The following is a 20159-nucleotide window of genomic DNA, read 5'->3' as shown; positions in this document are numbered from 1 at the left end:
TCCCATAGCTACATCTTGCATCCGGCAGTGGCAGCAAGCATTCAAGAAGTCTATTATTCTATCTAGCTATTATCCTTCAATATGACGGTCTTGATATTGTGGCTCTGCTGCTAGCGAGCTAACGTTAGCTCGCTAGCTACTAGCCTCGACCACAACGTGGATAGCTAGCTAGCTACTAACCTGATGTGACATTTGTATTTACATGGGTACCTTTAGCTAGCTACATAAAAAGTAATGTCAGAATTGCTTTCTGTAAGTAGGCAGACGTTTCATCCGACAAACTATACTGAAAAAAAACATGAACGCAAAAATGTTAATTATTTTACTGAGTTACAGTTCATATAAAAATAAATGAATTAGGCCCTAATCTATGGATTTAAAATGACTTGGAATACAGATATTCATCTGTTGGTCACAGGCGTGGATCAGAAAACCAGTCAGAATCTGGTGTGACCACAATTTGCCTCATGCAGCGCAACACATCTCCTTTGCATAGAGTTGATCAGGCTGTTGATTCTGGCCTGTGGAGTGTTGTCCCACTTCTATGGCTGTGCGAAGTTGCTAGATATTGTCAGGAGCACAGTGTCGTACACGTTGATCCAGAGCATCCCAAACATGCTCAATTGGTGACATGTCTAGTGAGTATGCAGGCCCTGGAAGAACTGGGACATTTTCATTCTTCCAAGAATTGTGTACAGATCCTTGCAACGTGGGGCCATGCATTATCATGCTGAAACTTGAGGTGATGGCGCAGATGAAAGGCACAGCAATGGGCTTCAGGATCTTGTCACGGGAGCTTTGTGCATTCAAATTGCCATCGATAAAATGCAATTGTCCATTGCTTATGCCTTCAAATACCATAACCCCAACGGCGCCATGGGGCAATATGTTCACAACGTTGATATCAGCAGACCACTCACCCACACAACGCCATACACGTGATCTGCGGTTGTGAGGTTCCATTCTGGGATTCATTCTGGGATTTAGCTAGCTAATGTTAGCTGGTAAGTAGCTAGCTTCGACCGCAATTAGCTAGGATACTGACATGACATTTAGCTATATTTGTGATTCTGACATTGCTTTGTTATGTACAGGTACCTAGGTAAATGCATGTCACGTCAAATTCGAAAATACGCTGAAGGTAGCTTACTGGATCCCCAACCTAGGGATAGTGTAGGCTGACAGTTTATGCTGCAAAGTTTACATTGTGGGAGGCAAAAGAAGCTCTGCATAAAATATTAATGCATCGCTAAGTTCATAGAACCGTGGTTACGTGCGTAACTTCCGATAGCCGCTAAATGCGGTTGTGATAAACAGTGCTCTATGTTTCTCTCCTGCAACGTGTCTCTAACTTCTGTACGGTTGGAGCTATAAGCTATTATGATCCCATTTCTGAAAGCTAAGATTCTCAGAAACCCATCTGTGTCCCTTTACAACGCTCACAAGCTGCGCAGGACTCGTTAGTAATGCTGAGAAATTAACATATTTTTTTTAACAACTAATTGACCAAACTCTACCTGAAAATACATGATCTAAGTGATTGATAGTTGGTATTCAACAGTCATAAAAGTATGTCTTGTTTACTTTGAGGAACTACTAAAATAGTGATTTTGTCGGACAGCATAGGCAGCAGCTTTATAGAGATCTTGGAATGAAATAATAAAGTCATCAAATAGGCCTAAAACAAATGTACTATACACAACTGAAATATATTTTTGTAATTTGAATAAATGGTCGTTGATAAGCAGTAATTGGCAGTCACCACCATCATAGGACTTATTCATTTTATTCTGTTACAGAATTTGTTCTTAACTGACTTGCTTAGTTAAATAAAATGCAAATAAAAAATACAGCATTCGACCCACAGTGCATTTTTTATCAAACTGAAACCGAACTGACCTCAAAGCTCTAATCGCTCAGCCCTACTCGCTAGAACAGAGGCATAATCAGACTAGGGGGGAAAAGCAACATCTTTTCTACACTCATACACAAATATTGCCTTGTGATCTTCCGATCACTTCTCAGTACCTTTTTGAATCATTTCAGCCACTTCAAATACACTTCCTTCAGATTGAGATACTGTCAAACTGATTTTGTAATAAACTGTCATAACCCCAAATAAAATGTTTTACTTTGGCTGTGATTGGGTCACCAATAACAATTTTTATGCCACCACATTCTATAATCATAAGGTGAGTGTGCAGTGAATATTCTAGTTTCAATCTAGCACATTTTGGTATGGATATGAAAGTGATTCAATGTGTTGCATCTCATATTTTGGATGGGTTCCCTGGGCATCCCAGAACTAGGCACTCTGTTCCTACAGCCCTGATAGCCCCAGCACCATCTGACTAAGCTCCTTTATAGGCCAGATGCCTGTAATGACTACCAATGTCTTCTATTAATCATACAGCCAATCACAGAGACTAGCCCCTGTTCATTGATAATTCCTACTGTCTTTCAAAGGGCATGGTTTAGCCACAATGTGTACTGAAAAAGTTATATTGCACATTTCTGTCAATATTGCTGCCAACTAACCGACTCTCGGTTAACAAACGGTTACATTTGTTCCAAATAGATTAAAATAATGTAACTAGGGCTGTTGCGGTGACTTTATTACCGCCACACTGGCGGTCACGAGTCATGAAGGCAGTCAAATTCGGGCTACCGAGTGGTGCAGCTGTCTAAGGCACTGCATCTGTGCTAGAGGCGTCACTACAGACAATTGCTCGATTCCAGGTTGTATCACAACTGGCTGTGATTGGGAGTCCCATAGGGCGGCGCACAATTGGCCCGGCGTCATCCGGGTTAGGGTTTTGCCGGGGTAGGCCGTCATTGTAAATAAGAATTTGCCTAGTTAAATAACATTTTTAAAATCCATGTGTCCGTTTAGTCACAGTAATTAGACTTCTCCAAGCTCTGATGCTGCTGATAGTCAATAGTAGCCTACCAAACTGCAGCACTCTATTGTCCCTCTAACCGCTCTGAAATCAATGCAAATGTAATCGAAAATCTAATCAAAACAATTCATGAAAGCCCATGAGCTCGTGTTGCGCAACATTTTTATACTGCCCTATCAAGCAAAAAGGCAGTAACTGCTCATTTGGTTGAAAATGAGTTGTCATTTTTTCTACAATAAATTCATGCTTAATCAGGTGGACAAGTATCCTACCTCTGTGTTTTGGAGAAAATGGGGGTCATGTTAAAAGTAACAGCATAAAGTTACTGTGAAACCAATGTAAATGAAAGCCATTTTTCTCAATCCAACGCTATGAGCAGTTACTGCCTTTTTGCTTGGTAGGGCAGTATAGGCTATGCAATTGCGCAAGAGTGATGGCCTCTATTAGAAAGAAGATCCCATCAGCAATCTATAGGCTAGGCCTACTATTTATTTCTCAACTTTCCTAATATTAAGCACATTGCTTATCTTTACAACAGGAGTATAGCCTACATGGTTGGCATGAACATGAACCACGGGAAAAGCATCATCCATTCGCTATTTAAGTCCATAGATGACATGGTTTTTTTCCCCCGCTGCCCCTGTTTCGAGACAGATGCATGATAATGGTCCATTCTAAATCAAAACAAATTTCACACATTATTTAGTATGTGTAAAGACAAGATTAAATAAAGAGTAGTCTGGTATTAGCCGATTATACAATTTGATTTGAAAATATATTTGTCTCATGTGCCAAATACAACAGGTGTAGTAGACCTTACAGTGAAATGCTTAACCAACAATGAAGTTTTTAGAAAAATACCTTTAAAAAAAAAAAGTACTAAATAATTAAAGAGCAGCAGTAAAATAACAATAGCGAGACTATATACAGTGGGTACCGGTTAGTCGGGGTAATTGAGGTAATATGTACATGTAGGTAGAGTTATTAAAGTGACTATGCATAGATAATAACAGAGTAGCAGCATAAAAGAGGGGGCAAATGGGTAACCATTTGATTAGATGTTCAGGAGTCTTAATGGCTTGTGGAAGCTATTTTAGAAGCCTCTTGTACCTAGGCCTGGCGCTCCGGTACCGCTTGCTGTGCGGTAGCAGAGAGAACAGTCTATGACTAAGGTGGCTGGAGTCTTAGACAATTTTTAGGGCCTTCCTCTGACACCGCCTGGTATACAGGTCCTGGATGGCAGGAAGCTAGGCCCCTGTGATGTACTGGGCTGTACGCACCACCCTCTGTGTAGTGCCTTGCGATCGGAGGCTGAGCAGTTGCCATACCAGGGAGTGATGCAACCAGTCAGGATGCTCTCTATGGTGCAGCTGTAGAACCTTTTGAGGATCTGAGGACCCCTGCCAAATCTTTTCATTCTCCTGAGGGGGAATAGGTTTTGTCGTGCTGTCTTCACAACTGTCTTGGTGTGCTTGGACCATGTTAGTTTGTTGGTGAACTTGACGCTCTGGACCTGCTCCACTGCAGCCCCGTCAATGATAATGGGGGTGTGCTCGGTCCTCCTTTTCCTGTAGTCCACAAGTCTCATTTGTCTTGATCACGTTGAGGGTGAGGTTGTTGTCCTTGCACCACACAGTCCCTATAGGCTGTCTTGTCGGTGATCAGGCTGTTGTCATCGGCAAACTTAATGATTGTGTTGGAGTTGTGCCTGGCCGTGCAGTCATGAGTGAACAAGGAGTACAGGAGGGAACTGAGCACGCACCCCTGAGGGGCCCCAGGGTTGAGGATCAGCGTGGCGGATGTGTTTCCAACCCTTACCACGTTGGGGTGACCCGTCAGGACAGTCCAGGATCCATTTGCAGAGGGAGGTGTTTATTCTGAGGGTCCTTAGCTTAGTGATGAGCTTTGAGGGCACTATGGTGTTGAACACTGAGCTGTAGTCAATGAATAGCATTCTCACATAGGTGTTCCTTTTCTCCAGATGTGAAAGGACAGTGTGGAGTGCAATAGAGATTGCATCATCTGTGGATTTGTTAGGGCGGTATGCAAAGTGGAGTGGGTCTAGGGTTTCTGGGATAATGGTGTTGATGTGAGCCAGCCTTTCAAAGCACTTCATGGCTACAGACGTGACGTGCTACGTACGGGTCAGTGCTACGGGTCAGTAGTCATTTAGTCAGGTTACCTTAGTGTTCTTGGGCACAGGGACTATGGTGGTCTGCTTGAAAAATGTTGGTATTACAAACTCAGACAGGGAAATGTTGAAATTGTCAGTGAAGACACTTGCCAGTTGGTCAGCGCATGTTCGGTGTACACGTCCTGGTAATCCATCTGGCCCTGCGGCCTTGTGAATGTTGACCTGTTTTATGGTCTTACTCACATCGGCTGCGGAGAGCGTGATCACACAGTCGTCCGTAACAGCTGATACTCTCATGCATGTTTCAGTGTTACTTGCCTCGCAGAGAGCATAGAAGTGATTTAGCTCGTCTGGTTGGCTTGTGAAACTTAGCAGCTCTCGGCTGAGCTTCGGAGTCTAATAGTTTGCAAGCCCTGCCACATTTGCCGAGCATCGGAGCTGATTGGGGTATGTACGTACAGTCACTGTGGAGCTGACGTCATTGATGCACTTACTGATGAAGCCAGTGACTGATGTGGTGTACTTCTCATTGGCATGCATCGGAAGAATCCCGGAACATATTCCAGTCTGTGCTAGCAAAGCAGTCCTATAGTTTAGCATCTGCTTCATCTGACCACTTTTTTTACAGACCGAATCACTGGTGCTTCCTGCTTTAATTTTTGCTTGTAAACTGGAATCGGGAGGATCGAATAATGGTCAGATTTGCCAAATGGAGGGCGAGGGAAAGCTTTGTACGTGTCTCTGTGTGTGGAGTAAAGATGGTCTTGATTTTTTTTCTCCTCTGGTTGCTCATTTAACATGCTGGTAAAAATTTGCTAAAACTGATTTAAGTTTCCCTGCATTAAAGTCCCCGGCCGCAAGGAGCGCAGACTCTGGATGAGCGTTTTCCTGTTTACTTATGGCCATAAACAGCTCATTGAGAGCGGTCTTAGTGCCAGCAACAGTTTGTGGTGGTAAATAGACAGCTACGGAAAATACAGATAAACTCTCTAGGTAGATAGTGTGGTCTACAACTTATCATGAGATACTCTACCTCAGGCGAGCAAAACCTTGAGACTTCCTTTGATATCGTACTACAGCTGTTGTTTACAAACATAAATAGACTGTCACCCCTTGTCTTACCAGAGGCTGCTGTTCTGTCCTGCCGGTACAGTGTATAACCCGCCAGCTGTATGTTATTCATGTCATCGTTCAGCCACGACTCGGTGAAGCATAAGATATTCGTTTTAATGTCCCATTGGTAGGATATATATGCTTTAAGTTTGTCCGTTTTATTATCCAGCGATTGTACGTTGGCCAATAGTACCGATGGCAAAGTCAGATTAGCCACTCGTCGCCTGATCCTCACAAGGCAACCCAATCTCCTTCCACGGAACCTCTGTCTCTTTCTCCTGCGAATTACGGGGATGAGTGCCTGTTCGGGTGTTTGGAGTAAATCCCTCTCGTCCAACTCATTAAAGAAAAATTATTAGTCCAATTCAAGGTGAGTAATAGCTGTTCTGATGTCCAGAAGCTCTTTTCTGTCATAAGAGACGGAAGCAGTAACATTATGTACAAAATAAGTTAAAAACAATGCGAAAAAACAAAATAGCACGGTTGGTTAAGAGCCCATAAAATGGCAGCCATCCTCTCTGGCGCCATTATTGTAGTGAATGATGCCCGGCATAAGGCCAGAAACGACGCCTTTTTCGAATCATAGTCACACACCTCATGTAGCCTAGCTCATAGGCCTATGTTTTAATAAGGGTTGTATCGTAACTAAAGTGGCCAAATAGCTTCTTAAATGTAAGCACGTTAATCCACTTTAGAAGGAGTGTAGCGCCTAACTGGCATACATAAGCAGCGTGTGAGTTTCAAGTTTGGGGAAGATATTTTTCACCATAAACATGCACCTTTTTATAATAAAAGCATTACATGCATAATTGCATTTGCTGTCACTTTTGATAATGGTGTTTTCTGCTAATGGAACATTCGTGTTTATAGCCTACTGCCATGTGCACATTGCTGCTTTTATAATGTGAAGAAATTGCCTAATATTTTATCAACATTTAAAGCTGAATGTTCTGATCTGTTGCGTCAGCCACATCGTGTTAAAAAGAAAATGTTTTTGATGCTATTGGTTGTATTAATCCCAGACTGTTTGCAATATTTATTTCTCGCACAGAATAGATCAACTTTTGTACTATGGGGAATAGTAGATTGACATAGACTAGTGCTTTTGCTGTTCGTTAGGCCTACTAATCTTGTTGGCTGACCAAAAGTAAATGTGCGCAATTCTTCCAATATCTTCAGAATTAGATAAGGACGTGCGCTGTTGCGTCCCCAAAGTGTCTGTCTTCACTTGTAGTCTGTGAGAAAGACCCAAACACTTGATGAAGAGCCATGTGAGTGAGAGGTGCTTCAGAGTGCTCAGGGAAAAGGGCATGACACAGCACTCCGGGCCAAGGGCACAACGGCCACACAATTCGAGGCATTTTCAAGTGCTTGTCAAATTGTGAATGAGAGACTATTGGCGTGTGTACAGCCTGCGCAAAAAAGCAGAGCTCGTGCCTTTCAAGCAACTTTTTTCAAATTGTCAGTCGCATCATGCAGCCTTACAATGTATTAAAAATCAATATATAGCCCAACGTTTGTATAACACACTGTTCTATACATCAATAAATGTAAATGAAGCATATAGTACTACCTATTTCTTTGTTAACCGCTCAACACAGAATAGCCGCATCTGCACACGCCCTCAAATCATTTGAAAATATCCTTCCTATTTTATCCAGATTTGTTCAATTGTATTCTTCATACTATAAAATAATGCCACAGAATACTAAGAAAATCTTGTCTGCTAAATGAACTAGTGTAGCCCACAGCCATTTGGCTATTGTTCTTCTGTAATAGACTATGTTTTCTTCATATCATGCTTCTTTAGACCTGTCTAAATGAATAGATTTATTGTGAAGGTGTGGGCTATTTTAGATGGATTTTTAAAATTTAGATGTTCGAAGTCTGCATCAGTGGCTTGTAGGCTATGTATGGAAGCCAGGAGATAACCTGCCCAGGGACTGCGGTTGAAAATTAGCCGGCTGGCTAAAACCGGCACTTTTACTGAAACGTTGATTAATGTGCACTGTCCCTGTAAAAAATAAAATAAACTCAAAACTCAGATGCTAAATGTGTATGCTAATTAACGGTCAATTACCGTGGAGACCGACAGTTTATTTGCTTGACAATCACCCGCTGACTAAATTTCGTAACCGCCACAGCCCTCCCGGCCCCGCAGGAGGCCTTTTGGTAGGCCGTCATTGTAAATAACAATTTGTTCATAACTAACTGACTTGCCTAGTTAAATAAAGGTTACATTTTTAAAAAAGACCTAAACGTGACCAACAGAAAATATTATGCGTGTATACAAGGAACTGACATTGAAACATGCAACAGTAGCAAGCCAATCCTCTCACAGCCCCCCCAAAATGCTATGTTATTGAACATACTTCTCTAATGAAGCAACCAATATAAAACATCATTTCAAACATTTTCCAAAATGCTATTCCCGGGAAAATACCATTCTAAATAGCGCACCTGATGCACGTGGTTCCATATGTGACAGAGCTGAAAATCTCCAACGTAGAAAGAGGGGGAGTCCAAAGATGCAACAACTAAGATGGGTTGCTAATGTGACTAGGATTGTGCCTTTCGCTTCTGGACAGTGAAAGAAAGTTGATATGAAAACCAATAGAACAGGAGAGAAATGCTGTTTTAATGGCAAATTAGGAAGTCTTTATAAAATTGCCTCTACGTTTCTATGGTTTGATTTTGGCTAGGCTGGCTACTTTGAAGCAAGGTAAGACGTGCCTCATAATATAAAGTAAAACGTCCAGGTTTCAAACAATTTTGAAGTATGTTTTTAAAATGCATACTTCCTCCAGTTGCTAGGTGGTGGGTGATGCGCTCATAGCCTCGCCTATTGTATTGCCCATGCACGCAAATGGATGACTGGCTTCAATTAATAAAAATAGTAGCAATATCAAGCTGAGATCCTCCTCTTGTTAATTGTGGCAATCAAAACTATGTTTTTAACATGCGATTGCGTTTAGAATTGTTGCGCAATGACTGTGCTTATAAGAACACGTTTCACTCCAGCAGCATCCAGCTGTTTGAGAGCTGCGTTGTCCAACAGGTGATATTATTCTGCTCATAGCCTACTCGGCTCTGTAGCATATCCTGTGTGTGTTTGATAAATAAGCTGTATGACGAACTAACGAATATACACGCGTCAATTGAATTCCACTCCATTTAGCTAATTCACCCATTGTCCGATAAGCATGAACGGTCAAATGTATTTTTTGGCCGCTAACCGGGTCAACAGTTAATCGTTAACATCCCTAATATAGACCCAAGGTTGTTCTGCTATGGGGGCAAAAGTTCTATATTACTTTTTTCAGAGAGCGTAGTAGCTGAACCATGACCTATAACCGATTTTTAGTAGGAATTGTCAATGGGTAGGGGCTATGGGTCTATCTGCGATTGACTGTATGACTACTTGAAAACACATGTGTAGTGTGTGTAGGGGCAGTGGTCAACAACCATCCTCCTGGAGATCTATTCTCTGGTAGATTTTTTTTAGTTTTGATGTCAAAATTAATCCTACATGCTTGTCGAAGTTTGTCGCTTTCTGGGTCCAACTCCAACTGACAGGTTGAATACCATGTGCCTTTGTTGAAGGGGTAAGGGGTTGGGCTTTAGATTACTATATTAGCCAATCAGGCCTGTATATGTAAATCGATTCAAATTTGTATCAATCGGACTGAAGATTTCAGTGGCCCAAGGAGGTTCAGGGAAATAAATTATTACAAATATATTTTGGTGGTGTTTTCAATAAATTAATAGTGATTGATTAGATATACAGGGATGATTTAAAAATGACATTAAGACTGCATGGAGGCTTTAATCTAACTCGTGTATGTAATAACAGTATATGTCTTCAACAGGATGAGGAGTCTTCCAGCAGTAGTGATGTGGATGACGAAGACTGGGACTCAGACACAGCGGAAAGCGGCAGTGGTAGTGAAGACGAAGAGGGCAATAACGCCATTGCCAAAATCTTCCTCAAGAAGTCAGTCCCTGTTCTTTGTACCTTGTGCGTTAGGATGGAATTATTGTGGATTGAGTCTAGAGTCAATATCACTGCCTCTGTAACCGAACATTCCTCGAAGTCTAATCATCCTACCTCTGACTTTCATTCACTATATCTCACTCTGTATGTTAAACGATACTCTAGGGCAGTGCTCGGCAACAGACAGCCTGCGAGACACATTTGGTCCCAAAGCGATTTTATTTGGCCCCTCAATGTTTTCTTAGTTAATAAAAAATATATATAATAATGTCCCGGCCCCGCAACCTGCTGCGCATGAAAAAATTGTCTGACGACTGAATGTAGTTGCCTACCCTCTGCTTTAGAGACTCGTCTCTGACATCAAATCAGTTTTACACACTGACCAAAATGTATTCACAACACCTCATTCTGTCTTGCCAGGTCTGGTAGTGAGGTCGAGCGACACACCAGTGAGAAGAAAAAGGAGGATAGGAAGAAGAGACACAAGCGGAAGGAGCGTGTGGAGGAAGAGGCAGAGGAAGAGGCCCAAGAGGAGGACGAAGGAGAATGGGAGAAGGTGAAGGGAGGAGTGCCCCTCGTTAAGGTGGGTAATCAAGTTATGGCACTCCACTTATCTGTATGTATTGTTTGTGTTCATTAACCGCCAAATGTAAGAATTGACAAACGGAGAGGGACCACCTGACCTTTACTAATAAGAAACACATTTTTTGTTTTTCATTGCAAAACATTTTAAAGCATTTTCTCTCTAGTCCCCAAATGAACACGACCCAATGGTCCTATTTGGTCATAACGCATCTCAGAGTAGAAGTGCTGCTAATCTAGGATCATTTCTACCTTTTAGATTGTAATGACCTGATCCTAGATCAGCACTGCTACTCTGAAATGCTTTGAGTACAGAGCCAAACCTGCCAGTGAATGTGGATAGTGCTAATTGCTTTTCCCGACAGGAGAACCTTAAAGGTTAGGTAGCATGAACGTAACCACATTTAACATATGGTTAGTATATGCATCAAAAGTCCCAATGCAAAGTTGCACCTCACTTTTAAATTGTTTGTGTTATTACATAAAACATATCAGAATGCCGTAGTCATGCCTGAAAATGTTTTTGTGGGTTCTGATGTAATATGGAGGACCCGGCAAGCCAGCCTATTCCCTATAATGTGAACCTAAACTAACTTACCACTGTCCCTACACCTGTTATTCTCTCTACCTCCCTCCTCTACATTCTGCTTTGTTCAGAGCTGCCCAGATCGAGCTTCTCCACGCCCTGGCCAACATCTCCAATGAGAACATTCTGGGCGAGGGCATCCTGGTCAAGATCAAGTTTAACATCATCGCCTCCCTGTACGACTACAACCCTAACCTGGCCGCCTTCATGAAGGTCAGACTCACTGGTGTTAAATGCTAAGTTGCTAAATTCCAAATTGTTAAATGCTTATTTGTTAAATTATTAAATGCTTAAATTGCTAAAGGCTAAAACTTTCCTGTTTTATTACCGTCCATCTGCCCACTCCACGGAGGTGTGGCTATGCTAACGGAATAGACTGTCCGCCGTAGTCTGAAGGGGTTGAGCCTGAGCGGTCTTAATTCTGCTACCTCTGCTACAACACATTTGAGGAAAAAAATAAGAATATTTCATGTGCAATTCTACAATAATGGCTATTCCATCCCTTTTAATGTCCCCCCCATAGCAGTTGGGGGGAAATGTGATGGGGGAATGTATTAAATGTAAAAACAAAGTTATTGGACAAGTTGTACTTGATCTGTTTTTAGAAATGTCTTCTCAGCATCAATCACCTTGATTCTCCAAGTACATTTATCAGGAATTGGTGCTGACAACCATAAACTCCCGTTTTCCGTCCTGGATTCTCCCGTATCCGGCCCGAGTGTGACACCAATTCACACTAATATCTCCTCATCCATTTTACCTGTCCCGCCCCACCCCTCTCCCAGGTTGATATGTGGAAGAAGTGTCTAGACTGCATTGACGAGCTGCTGGACATCCTCTTTAACAACAACAACATCTTTATCGGCGAGAACATCGCCGAGGACAGCGAGAACCTGGCCGTTACTGACTCACAGGTAATTCTCTCACATAAAACTCTTAGTGGTTGATTGAGTTTCTTTCAGTGAATGAATGATTGATTGGTTCATTTATTTGAACTACTCCAAATGAGTAGTTCCCCACAGGAAAATTAAAGTTCTAATATTCTAAAAAATACATACATATACAGTCAAGAACAAGCACCTATCAAATACATTAGTCTTTTACTTATTGCCATTGGGGTCCTTTTGGCAAGAAGACAGGCATGGCAATACACTTCATGTGATAGGCTGCAGTTTGCAGTAGATGGTACAAATAAATTCAGTTTCTCTATCTGTTCCTCAGCCATTCAGGGTGCGTGGCTGCATTCTGACCTTGGTGGAGAGGATGGACGAGGAGTTCACCAAGATCATGCAGAACACTGACCCCCACTCTCAAGGTGAGGCCCTCTCATAGTGTTCTCGCTATTTTAGACCCACACCCGCATTTTCGCATTATCCAAGTCACTTGTGCGTCTGTCAATGACCAACTTAATTGATACTCAATCACTATAGACACATATGAAGTAAAGGGATTAATAGAATAGACAGCAAAAGAATTCCTACGAAAACCTGTACCATGTACATAACACACATTATTGGGATTTTTTACCTATGAAAACACCATACCCTGATCTCTTTTTCACACCAACTTTAAATTTCACACAATGATATTTAAATCACTCACTCTCTCTCCCCCAGAGTACGTGGACAACTTGAAGGACGAGGGGCGTGTGTGCGGCATCATCGACCGCCTGCTGGGCTACCTGGAGACCAAGGGCAGCACGGAGGAGGGCTGCCGCATCTACCTACGCCGCATCATGCACACCTACTACAAGTTTGACTACAAGGCTCACCGCCGCGCCCTTGGCCTCCAGGGAGAGACCAAGGTAAGGAAATGGACAGAGATCCATCATGAACACAACATTACTTTCAGGTTATGGGTACACTCAATATGGCACCCGGTGCACCAATCATAGAACTTGAATGGGAATGTATGTTTCAGTAATTATATTTACATGGACCCCATGGCTGCTTCTCAATAGTCTGAAATGACTGTCTCTTTCTCGTTTTAAATTGCAGGATAGGAGAGATGTAAGCAATGTGGCGGATACTTACTAGGAATTTGTGTAAAACGTTTGAACGAAGAATCATAAAAGGACGTGAATTCACAAATTTCTGAACATTAACAATCCCAATTTCTTTTAAATGTTTAAACATCACACCCCTAGTCATAACCCAACCTTGTCCTTGCCTAGTGTCGTAACAATACGATACCAGGCCTAGTATTACGATACCATAATTTTAAAAAATCCTAGCGGTCGAAAAGAAAAAGTGGCCTAGCATCCTGTTCGCCCTGTCCCCTGAACGCTTGGTCACATTTTCTAAATGTTCTCCAGAAACCTGTCGCTGAAATTCACACTTCTACTCAATACAACTCATTGAGTTTAACTCCACACGGTTAAGTGAAAAATAGAATACTGCATAGAATGGCTAATTTGCTCATATTTGCAAAGGCCTACCTGTGATTTGGTGGGAGGAAAGAAAAAAACATGCATCATGATTTGCATGTCATTGTGTCAGTAAGGGGAAAACACTGCATGAAACCTTTGCTTTTCAGTTAACACACACACACTCTCCCTCCCTTCCTCACATACTCTGTCTCCCTCACTCTCATAAAAACACACATCCCTCTCTCTCCCACAAACACACATACCGCTCCCATCTTTTAAAACATTAGGCACCAAACTGAATTTAAGGAGCACAAGAAATAGATTTTTGAAGTGGTTTAGGCATACAATTAGGCCTATATGAATCCTACCTTTTGATGCACATCTCATGAGTAGCAGACCCTTTTTCCTTTCTTCCAGTGCCAATCAAATTTGCCTAAACTAGGTTGTTACTCCCACTCATTCTATTCTGGTTAGAGCCAGTTTGTACTGTTCAGTGAAGGGAGTAGTACACCGTGTTGTACGAGATCTTCAGTTTCTTGGCAATTTCTCGTATGGAATAGCCTTCATTTCTCAGAACAAGAATAGACTGACGAGTTTCAGGAAGAAAGTGCTTTGTTTCTGGCCATTTTCAGCCTGTAATCGAACCCACAAATGCTGATGCTCCAGATACTCCACTAGTCTAAAGAAGGCCAGTTTTATTGCTTCTTTAATCAGAACAACATTTTTCAGCTGTGCTAACATAATTGCAAAAGGGTTTTCTAATGTTTAATTAGCCTTTTAAATTATAAACTTGGATTAGCTAACACAATGTGCCATTGGAACACAGGAGTGATGGTTGCTGATAATTGGCCTTTGTACGCCCATGTAGATATTCCATTAAAAATCATACATTTCAAGCAACAATAGTCATTTACAACATTAACAATGTCTACACTTTCTGATCAATTTGATGTTATTTTAATGGACAAGAAAATTGCTTTTCTTTCAAAAATAAGGACATTTTTAAGTGACCCCAAACTTTTGAACAGTAGTGTATATTATTTAAACTGACGGAGGAATAGATGCGCAGGAAGTGTGGATGGAGAGAAGCAGGTGAGAGCTGGTAGGGGTTGCTGATGGCTGATTACAGCTGCCATATGTGATATGCACTTGAAAAGTGAAGTGGATATTATTGGACCTGAAGGTACAAGAGACTAGGAACTGTTGCTGACTTTATAAACATTGTTTAACAGGCAGGCGCCAGTAGGTTCTTTGGATCTGTAGGGCTGAAAAGGTTGGTTATTATCATATGAAATGGTACTAAGTGTCATAACATTTTGATTTTGTGGTACCGGTATACCGTGCAACACTATACTCGCCTACTATTGAATTGTCACTTTATCCCTCTCCCCCTTCTCTCTTTGTATTTCCTCCCTAGTCTGAGCAGGATGCGGAGGAGAGCGAAGGCAAGGACAGTGCCTTCATCATGGACCGCCTGTGCAAGTTCATCTACGCTAAGGACCGCACAGACCGCATCCGCACATGTGCCATCCTGTGCCACATCTACCACCACGCACTTCACTCGCGCTGGTATCAAGCCCGTGACCTGATGCTCATGAGCCACCTGCAGGATAATATTCAGCACGCTGACCCGCCTGTACAGGTATGAGAACGTGAGTGTGGGCACACACACACACAACAGGGCAGCACCCAGTATGCCAAGCTGTTCATACATGTAGGGGCACACACACCTGCTGGGCAACATCCGGCAGGCTACAGGGCTCCGGACTAACTCTTTCCCTGGGTGGCACTGGTGCCAGTGCCACTAAAACACACAATGACCCTTGGACAAAGGAACTTAATGATATATGTAAGGAAGCTGATCTACAAAGAAAATTTAGAAACAAGTTACGATGCAATGTCAACTTGATCAAACACACTTAGCTACAAAGAAAAATGGGCAACTGATATATGGCTAAATCCAAAGCTCACAACTTATAACCAGATCAAAAACACCTATGATCTAGAACCTTATGTCACCTGTCGCTTAACAAGAAATCAAAGATCCTTGTGAGCGCAGTTGAGAACCAGGATACTGCCTCTGGCAATTAAAGAAGGATGCTTCAATGCCATAAATGAAGATGATTTGCTTGGTACAGCCTGTGATTTAAGGGAGATTATACATTTTACTGTACTTTAAATTAAGATTTGAGTAACCCTGTTTGAAGAAAATGCAACGGAAACCAAAACGAATGAGGAAACACTTGAATGGCTATTCAGAAAAGGTTGCATATTTTGTACTGAACAAAAATATAAACGCAACGTGCAACAATTTCAACGATTTTACTGAGTTACAGTTCATATGAGGAAAGCAGTCAATTGAAATAATTTAATTTGGCCCTAATCTATGGATTTCACATGACTGGGCAGTGGTGCAGCCATGGGTGGGCCTGGGAGGGCATAGGCCCACCCACTTGGGAGCCAGGCCCACCCACTGCGGAGCCAGGCCAAGCCAATCAGAGTGAGTTTTTCCCCACACACACACGCCCTCAGACAATCCCACAGGTGAAGAAGCCGGATGTGGAAGTCCTGGGCTAGCGTGGTTACACGTGGTCTGCGGTTGTGAGGCCGGATGGACGCACTGCCAAATTCTCTAAAACGACATTGGATGCAGCTTATGGTGGAGAAATGAGCATTAAATTCTCGGGCAACAGCTCTGTTGGACAGAGAGATGTGCTGCAGTCAGCATGCCAATTGCGCGCTCCCTCAACTTCAGACATTGTGTTGTGACAAAACCGCACATTTTAAAGTGGCATTTTATTGTCCCCAGCACATGGTGCACCTGTGTAATTAGCTTCTTGATGTGCTACACCTTACAGGTGGATGGATTATCTTGTCAAAGGAGAAATGCTCACTAACAGAAGTATATAGACATTTGTGCACAACATTTTAGAGAAATAATATTTTTGTGCGAATGGAACATTTTAGTTTTTTTTCAGCTCATGAAACATGGGACCAACACTTAACATGTTGCGTTTATTTTTGTTCTGTGTATTTCCAAAGCTTGATAAGTTGTATAACTGAAAGGTTTTTGTTTTGTTTCAATTGTTGTACACTGACTGCACAAAACATTAGGAACACCGGCTCTTTCCATGACATACTACCCAGGTAAATCCAGGTGAAATCTATTATCCCCTATTGATGTCACCTATTAAATCCACTTAAATCAGTGTAGATGAAGGGGAGGAGACACGTTTAAGAAGGATTTTTAAGCCTTAAGACAATTGAGACATGGATTGCGTGAGTGCCCCATTGAGGGTGAATGGGCAAGCCAAATATTTAAGTGCCTTTGAACGGGTATGGTCCACCACCCAAAGGACTTTCAGCCAACTTCACACAACTGTGGGAAGCATTGGAGTCAACATGGGGCAGCATCCCTGTGGAACGCTTTCGACACCTTGTAGAATCCATGCCCAGTCTAATTTGAGGCTGTTTTGAGGGCGAAAAGGGGATGCAACTCAATATTAGGAAGTTGTTCCTAATATTTTGTATAGAGATCAATCGATAATCGGCTAAGCCGATATTAGTCTTTTCTAGGCTATCAGCCCTTTTATATTGGGTTTGCCGATAGTCCCTCTACATAACAAAGCTGCTGCTATGCCAGACGCCACTCACCGCCTGAGCCACGAGCACTGCACAATGCCGAGGAATGTCTAACAGAGACAATAATCAGCAGCGGCAAGCTCAACAGAATGGTGCAGTTTTGAGAAAAGGATGAATTGGACATAGTGACCAAAATCGAACTCCTGTTGCAAATACTAGTTTAGTTAATTCACTAATAATCAGGCTTGTGTCAACATGCCTTGACCTGCATGCAATCAAATTGTATTCTTTACATACACATGGTGAGCAGATGTTATTGCTAGTGTAGCGAAGTGCTTGTGACCTAGCTTAGCATATAGCTATGTGACCTGTTAGGCAAAGATGACGATAACTAACCCTTTCATCTGTGGTGTTGGCTAGCTAGCTATATTAGCTACTATGCTAGCTAGATAGGAACTAATAGCCAACATAGCTAGCTTATGTTAGCTGGTTATCATTTTGAACATGCACCTTTTTCTGCAACGAGCCATCTGACTACTTGCGGTCTAGTGTTTTTTTTTCTTTCGTTTTTTTGTTTTTTTTTGTGGGGTGGATCAGCTTAATATTGCGGAAAGAATGTTGCTTCCAATGTAATTGTCTGCATAATTTCCAATGCGGTCTAATGTTAGCTATTTACTGGTGTGCAGATCTGACCAGCCGCAATCGTATCCATAAATTGTCACAAAACAAGCAAGTATAGTGTAGAGAATCCTTTTATCATCTAAACCGCTGTGAAATATGTTTTCCATAACCAAAAATATTGTATTTTCAGCTGTTTGAAGCTTGTGTACGAAACCGAAAGTACAGTGCATTTGCAAAGTAATCAGCTCCCTTTTTCCCACATTTGTTACGTACAGCCTTATTCTAAAATGGATTAAGTAGTTTTTTTCCCTCATCAATCTACACTAAAAAAACTCACATTTACATAAGTATTCAGACCCTTTACTCTGAAGCACCTTTGGCAGCGATTACAGCCTTGAGTCTTTTTTGGGTATGACACTACAAACTTGGCACACCTGTATTTGGCGAGTTTCCCACCTTCTCTGCAGATCCTCTCAAGCTCTGTCAGGGTGGATGGGGAGAGTCGCTGCACAGCTATTTTCAGGTCTCTCCAGATGTTTGATCGGGTTCAAGTCCGGACTCTGGCTGGGCCACTCAAGGACATTCAGAGACTTGTCCTGAAGCCACTCCTGCATTATCTTGGCTGTGTGCTTAGGGTCATTTTCCAGTTGGAAGGTGAACGTACCCCAGTCTGAGGTCCTGAGCGCTCTGAAGCAGGTTTTCATCAAGGATCTCTCTGTACTTTGCTCTGTTCATCTTTCCCTCGATCCTGACTAGTCTTCCAGTCCCTGCTGCTAAAAAACATCCCCACAGCATGAGGCTGCCACCACCATGCTTCAGCGTAGGGATGGTGCCAGGTTTCCTCCAGGCGTGACGCTTGGCATTCAGGCCAAAGAGTTCAATCTTTGTTTCATCAGACCAGAGAATCTTGTTTCTGATGGTCAGTCCTTTAGGTGTCTTTTGGCAAACTCCAAGCAGGCTCTCATGTGCCTTTTACTGAGGAGTGGCTTCCATCTGGCCACTCTACCATAAAGGCCGGATTGGTGGAATGCTGCAGAGATGGTTGTCCTTCTGGAAAGTTCTCCCATCTCCACAGAGGAACTGGAGCTCTATCAAAGTGACCATCAGGTTCTTGATCACCTCCCTGACCAAGGTCCTTCTCCCCAGATTGCACAGTTTGTACGGGTGGCCTGCTCTAGGAAGAGTATTGGTGGTTCCAAACTTCTTCCATTTAAGAATGATAAAGGCCAGTGTGTTCTTGGGGACCTTCAATGCTGCAGACATTTTTTGGTACCCTTCCCCAGATCTGTGCCTCGACACAATCCTGTCTCGGAGCTCTACGGACAATTCCTTCGACCTCATGACTTGGTTTTTGCTCAGACATGCACTGTCAACTGTGGGACCTTATATAGACAGGTGTGTGCCTTTCCAAATCATGTCCAATCAATTGAATTTACCACAGGTGGACTCCAATCAAATTGTAAAAACATTCCATGATAAATGGAAACAGGGTGCACCTGAACTCAATTTCGAGACTCATAGCAAAGGGTCTGAATACTTATTGGGCCCACCCAATAAGGTATTACTGTTTATTTTTAATAAATTAGCAAAAATGTCTAAACCTATTTTCGCTTTGTCATTAAGGTATTGTGTGTAGATTGATTAGGAAAACATTTATTTAATCAATTTTAGAAAAAGGCTGTAACATAACAAAATATGGCAAAGTCATGGGGTCTGAATACTTTCTGAATGCACTGTATAACACCTCTTCGCCAGGCCAAATATGTACACTCCTTTCTTGAGACATCAATATCTTAACAGCCTTCATTTCTATTATAGACATGTTTGCGCAGTGACAAACCTATAAGCCTTCAGCGCACTCATGTAGGAGAGTCCATTTTTTATAAAACACAAAGGGCTATTGGTATAGTGGAGTGTATAAGCGTAAACCCACTTTTTTTTCAGTGGGCATTATTTATACTCACTACTTAATCCCTACTGATGCGTATAAAAGTAATGTAGTGGAGGTATATGACTTAAGTATGTAGTACAAAAGAGAGATCGTGCACAAAGTAGCATACACAATCACAAAGCACATGAAATATAGTCACATGCTCGCTGTGCACACAGCTTAGTTTCAGCGGAATATCATCTGCAGGGAGTAAGAGTGTGCAGCTCTCAGCTGGTTTTGGCATGGAGCAGCTCACAGAAGAATGACATCAGTAGCCGGTAGGGTAGAAAAGATGTTTCAACTTATATCTACAGTAAATTCTAACTAAGGCAACAATGGGTATGCAAAG

The 20159-nt window shown here is 42.1% G+C and overlaps 1 protein-coding gene across 1 annotated transcript in view; it reads left to right on the top strand.

Moving 5' to 3' along the window:
- The window catches only part of LOC139569798 (eukaryotic translation initiation factor 3 subunit C-like), an 82787-nt gene that overhangs the window by 25432 nt on the left and 37196 nt on the right, over positions 1–20159 (top strand). The window contains exons 11-18 of the mRNA XM_071391157.1: positions 10017–10141; positions 10562–10724; positions 11004–11032; positions 11381–11522; positions 12095–12223; positions 12531–12624; positions 12926–13113; positions 15095–15319. Coding sequence (XP_071247258.1) covers positions 10017–10141; positions 10562–10724; positions 11004–11032; positions 11381–11522; positions 12095–12223; positions 12531–12624; positions 12926–13113; positions 15095–15319 — 1095 coding nt within the window. The remainder of the gene's footprint in view (positions 1–10016; positions 10142–10561; positions 10725–11003; positions 11033–11380; positions 11523–12094; positions 12224–12530; positions 12625–12925; positions 13114–15094; positions 15320–20159) is intronic.

This window comes from Salvelinus alpinus, chromosome 3 (assembly GCF_045679555.1).
Source record: "Salvelinus alpinus chromosome 3, SLU_Salpinus.1, whole genome shotgun sequence".
NCBI lineage: Eukaryota > Metazoa > Chordata > Actinopteri > Salmoniformes > Salmonidae > Salvelinus > Salvelinus alpinus.
This window is presented reverse-complemented; position numbering and strand designations above follow the sequence as displayed.